The 6,000-nt window shown below is 43.4% G+C and overlaps 1 protein-coding gene across 1 annotated transcript in view; it reads right to left on the bottom strand.

Annotated features, from left to right (window-relative positions):
• kdrl (kinase insert domain receptor like) overlaps positions 1-6,000 on the bottom strand; it is a 45,168-nt gene that overhangs the window by 36,301 nt on the left and 2,867 nt on the right. Inside the window, exons 2-3 of the mRNA XM_080008610.1 lie at positions 1,861-1,960; positions 574-779 (exon numbers count right to left, since the gene is read on the bottom strand). Of these exons, the coding sequence (XP_079864736.1) occupies positions 574-779; positions 1,861-1,960 (306 nt within the window). The remainder of the gene's footprint in view (positions 1-573; positions 780-1,860; positions 1,961-6,000) is intronic.

Raw genomic sequence — 6,000 nt, forward strand, 5'->3', positions numbered from 1 at the left:
CAGAGGAACCACTTCCTCTCTTTCTCCTCGGAGAGATTACCTTCTTCTGCTGCACTTTGAAGACCTGCACATTAAACTCCACTCGCTAAATAGGACCTCCAGCTGCTTTACTTTATCTAGTTTTTCTTTCTTTCTCTCTTTATTTCTTTCTTTCTTCCTTTCCTTTTCTAACTCTCTATTACGAAGGACAGTGGCCATTAGGAGTCACTTTGTGCCACTGTTTTTGTAGACACTGTTTCAGATGTGGGCCCATTAACAGTCACCCTGAAGAAATACAAATTTTATCAAGTGGAACCTATGAACTTACGACACGTTCACATAAACAAACACTTGCCAAATATTGCATGGGAAGCAAGCAACTCCGAGAGAAAGACTTCTTATCACTGATATAGTTTATGAAGTGAGTTTCCAATTGTTAACACAAAATTACCACATGTTAAATGGTTCCATTGTGGTTGATACTGACACTAAAGGAACTGGTGATGGTGATGCATTGTCTTATAAATGTAGTCAAAAACCGTTTCACTCCCTTTCATCCACCTCCAATCCCAGTGCAATATGGGGAGGGCTCACCTTTGACAAAGACATATGCGCTAGTGGTGTGATCTGGTTCGTCATCCGAGTACCAGCAGCTGTACAGTCCCGTGTCATTGGCACTCAGGTGTTTGACCGTCAGACGGCTGCAGTGGGAGTGGACCAGCGGCTCACAACCCTCCACCGTCACCGAATCTGATGAGATGGAGCGCTTGGCCAGCGTCCAGTGCAGTTGGGCAGAGCCCCTGAGAGACAATGTGACAAAAAAAAACAAAAAAAAAACACTTAAGAGTTTAAGTTTAAAATACTTTAAGCATTAAACTCCAAACATATACATACCCTGATGCTCAATGTGTCACAAGACATCCACATTTATTGTGGATATCAATAAATTTGCTATTTTTCCATTTTACCTGTAAATATTTTTTGTGTAAGTCATTTTTAACTGACATCCTAATATTAAGGACTTTTCAACTGATGTTTACTTTTGAGTTGGTTTTCTTTGAAAGCCCCGTTCGACTGACACCCATGTTTTGTTAATTGAAACTTTCACGTGGGAACATCTTTCTGACGAGACGGATGAAGTAACCATGCTCGGCTAACACATATTTTCACACGGCATCCATTTTAAAGCAGATCCCAGTGGAACTTCAAACATGTCTCGCATACCACTGTCTCTGCCTGCAGCACTTTGGGTCAAGCAACTTGAAATTCTCATCCAGGAACAGAAACTCAGCATGTGTGCTGGATGTTTTAGCGCGTCGCCTTGTAGGGAAGCGTTGCATTAGATAGATATTGGCATTCCTTGCATGTCTGCAAAATGATGCAAGGAGGCTAAATACTTGACAAATTTGTACACGGACCACTGGGGTCCAACCACTACTGGAGGAAGTTGTAAACAGATTGCTTGATGTGGACCACCACCACAGTTGCTCCTTCTTGAGTGGTCTTCCAGTCTTTTATTTTATATATATATATATATATATATATATATATATATATATATATATATATATATATATCTTTATTCTGGACATTATTCTGGGGAGTCCTGAGGCTTCGGCACATCCCTCCCCTCTCCTCATTTCATGTTGTGTAATCAAACCTGGGACTGGTTTTGGGCTACATTGGCCAAGCTCACACACAAAGAGCAGCAACTACATTTTAGTTACAACAGTTACAACAACTAACTGTAAATTTGTACTTTAATTATACTACTACTACAGACATACTACTACTACTACAGACATACTACTGACTTCCAGTTCTTCTACCTGTCCCTCTGCGTAGGTGCGCAACAAATGTTTATCCAAGTGTGTAACGTACCTGCACATGAGGGCGAGGGAGCCTCCCTTGTGATAAATGTGTGGGTTCCCAGAGGGGAGCAGCATCGGTGCGGGCAAGTTAACTCTCTCCAAAGGTCCTGCTGTATTCACACACACAAGGCACAAGCACACACGGACACACACTTAAGAGACATAGCTTGCAACACCTGCAGATTTACAATGTGCAGATTTACAATGTACAATGTACAATTTACAATTCAATAACAGCCACAGTGAGACAGATGCACCCCCCCACCCCCCACCCCTGCCTCTTATGCAAGTGGCTGGGTGCTGTGAGCTGGGTCAAAGGAGGGGGTGGGTGGGCGGGAGGACGGGTGTGAGGTAGTAATCAGGGGGTATTTCCGGTGCACACCAGGGTAGGCATCTTGTCAAAAGAATGGTAGTCTGGTTGTGGTGGGCATACTGTATGTGTGTGTATGTATGAGAGAAAGCAACCCCCCTCTCCCCAATCCATATTATTATTAGACACATTGTTTTGCTTATTCACCCTTGACCTTCATGTTCATGTTCTGGAATCTATGTTAATACCACATATGAAGCAGGATCTATTTAAAGGAGGACTTTATTTGGTTCGCAGCGAAGCTGTTGAGGAGTCCCACCGAGTCGGTGATTCTCTCGGCTGTCCTGGAGGTCTGACAGTCCCTTAAGTTATTTCCTTCTTTTCACTGCGCTCCCCAAACAGACGGCGCAGTGGGAGTCGCTGCCAGGCGAGCAACGTTTATGAGCTCTCCCATTCAAACAGGAATGGAAACAGTTGTTTGTGTCATAGAACCCAAAAAAAGAATATAGTGTTACACAATCTATCTCAGGCACTAACTGACACGCCGACACATGTGCTGGCTGACACCCAGAGAAAAGCACGCACATGTTACACATATACACACACACACACACAAACACACACACACACACACACACACACACACACACACACACACACACACACACACACACAACATATACACACACACAAGCATAAGCATAAGCAAGTACAATAGCTTTACACACACACACACACACACACACACACACACACACACACACACACACACACACACACACACACGCACACACATACACACCAGCATCAGCATAAGCATAAGCAAGTACAATAGCTATACAGACACACACACGCAGGGGTGTAGTATTCGTTTCAGATTTTCACCAGCTGTTCCCTGGGAATGACCCGATTGTGCCAGTGTTGACACTTCGTACCGACTTCCTCCAAAAAATGTTGTAAAATCATTGTTTGTTGTCCAAGGTTATTTGGAGGGGAAGGGATGTGGCCTGCGTTCTGTCGTGTTATTAATCTCCCGTTAGGGTATTAACACTCCCACTTACTCACAGATTGTTTTTTGGCCCCTATTTCAGATACATCTTTCCTAAAAAACTCAGGATCAATCTTTGTCACGCATCATTTTGCAGGGTCCTCTTTGACTGTAGATGAGCATTTGTCAGTTCTCATGTCCCGAAAACTGGCCATGAGCGGTTATAATTGAATTGGTAGAAAGCAAGTTCTTCATAATAGATCCAATTGGATTTAATCCCGGAGACTTGTCCAAAACAATGAGTGCCAAAGTACAGTCTCGCACACAGCGTCTGCATGAATGATGTATCTTTTCTCTGATCACTGTGTTCTGAAAAACATATTTACAAGCGTGCGTAATCAAAAAAACAACAACTTCGCCAAAACACAATGACACACACAGATAAAATGTGCAACATCTACACCTTGGAGCTGGAAAGTGAAACCAGGCCGCTATCTGCGCTCTGCGTGCTCAGTAACACACTGCAGATGGATGAATCAGCAGGGCCCCCAGCAGGCCCCCTGTCACCCCCCACCCCCCCGGTCCCCCTAGCTGTCTCCATACCCACAGCCTTCATCTTCATAACTCCCACCTGCCCCAGCGGCTACCCAACGCTGACCCTGGCCAGCATCCCAGCGGCCCCCCTCCAAACAGCTGTGTGCCGCATTCCACTGGCGGATTGCACGAAAAATGTCAGAAATCGTCCTGCTTACTGTGGTCATTCAAAAGGCCCCGGTGCTGGTTCTCATTAGGAAGCATTAGAAGGACGGACATGAAACAAACAGGGGGAAGGAGAGAGAGGGGGGGAGAGAGAGAGAGAGAGAGAGCGAGGAGGGGGCTCCATCGAACTGTCTCTCACATTGTCAACTGGGCTGTGATTAGTCTCGGGTCTGATTTTTATTTCCTTTGTCCTCACATGGCATGGACATTTGAAGCAGGACACAGTGTTTTCAAAACATTCATGGAAGGCTCACTACCTGCCAGGAAATTAAAAGAAAAGTCTGTTTATTTCAGAAAATATTGGATTAGATTCAATCTGGAGTATTTTGACATTTTTGTCTGGACAAATGCAATAAGATTCTCAAGATAAGAACTGACGGGGGACTCCAAACAACGGCAAATAACAATGGATTTGTGTTTCCACAGTCCCTGCGTGTCTTTGCTGGATATGAATCTTTTATTCACATCTACTGTAACTAAAAGACATAAAGTGTTACTTAGGTTTTTTATTATTTGGGGTTGTTTTTTTTTTTCTTTTTCTGTTTCTTAAATTGTTAAATGTGAGCATGGGGACTGGCCACACATTTGGAATTGCAGAACATTGTTATGCTCTGGGCATAAGTCTGGTATTAGAACAGTCAGCTGTGGAAGCTTCGCACTTCTAGTGTGAGATGGAGTGAAGACATATTTAGTGCCATAATATATTATTATATAAGGGATTAGTTAAACACTCATGAGGTCAGATGTATGCTATTATCACATTATGTTCATATTGTGTTTTTCTCTACATACACGCGCATGAGAGGCATTGTTTTCTGAAATGCAAAGCTCAGAAATGCCCAGGTGTCAATGGGGGGGGAAAAGGAGATAAGTTGAAGACCCTAATAACTTGCACATGCTGGGCTCTCAGAAACTCCACTTTTAGCCTTGCGGTTTCAGCATATTGCCAGTCGCTCCTGAGTGATAATGTGTCATTAAAAAAGTACTGCACGAGATGACTGTACTGCCACAGAATTAAACAGGAACCCCTGCTCACAACCCTTCAAGCGCGGGGCATAATATGCGGAATTCCCTCCTCTTTTGCAGCGGGCACAATTCATCGCCTTGTACTTTCCGTCCGACCGTGACACTGGGGTCTCAGGGGTAAGAAGTGAGGTTTTTTTTCTGTGTTTCAAGGTAAAAGCAACAATGCGGCGCGATGACGCCCTCGTTGAAGCTCGTCACTTCATTCTTTGTAGTTTGGACAGACGACAAAAGAAAAGAGAAGCAGGACAGCGAGCAATGGCTGAAATGTGTCCGTGGATACAGGAGCTGAAAGGAGAGAGGCCGGTCTGGCCACGACTGAGCTTTTCCTGTCCCAATGCCCGGGGGGCAGAAGCCAGTCATAATACATATACCATCATTTTAAGACTCAAAGGAAACCTTCATTGGAATTGTTTTGAATGATTTATTTTAAAATAGAGGACAAAAGCCCATGAGATTTTCACTTCATTGGTCCTCTACTATTCAGAGGATTCACTTGAAGACTCTTGGCCAACATTTAATATTATTAATTCAATAAAAGTAGCTTGGGTTTAATAGTTATTTTAATATAATGAAAGTGTTTGAGACTTGACTCTTGAATAACACTTTTCACTTCTTTTGTTTCACTGACTTTTCTGTGTGACAGTGTAACTCCCTTGCTGCAAATCTTTGTGATTTTTTTTTGCCGTTAATGTCCTAAAGGTAAAACTGCTTTAAGGATGGCATTATAAGGACGACCAAACTTTTGATACTAATTCAGGAGAAGTGCTACAACAAAGACGCTGATTTACAGCACCGAGTTGAAACCCTTGACAAGAGGTCAGCCCCCCTGCCAAAATAAGAAGTTATTATTAATGGTCTAGCTGTCCTCTACAGTTGCCTTGTGATGGGATATTTTCTAGTCTGGGTTCCCTCCGAAATCCCCTCACTTTGCCAACTGCAAGGTTAAGACAACAGTTAGAGAGAGTGCCGTTTTTATGAGCTGCATATTAGTCTTGGGAGATTTAGAGGCTCAATGCCCCGGACTCCCCTTAAAAAAGCAAAATAAAGAGACATCTGGCCTTGATGGG

Source organism: Zeus faber, assembly GCF_960531495.2.
Source record: "Zeus faber genome assembly, chromosome: 10".
Lineage (NCBI taxonomy): Eukaryota > Metazoa > Chordata > Actinopteri > Zeiformes > Zeidae > Zeus > Zeus faber.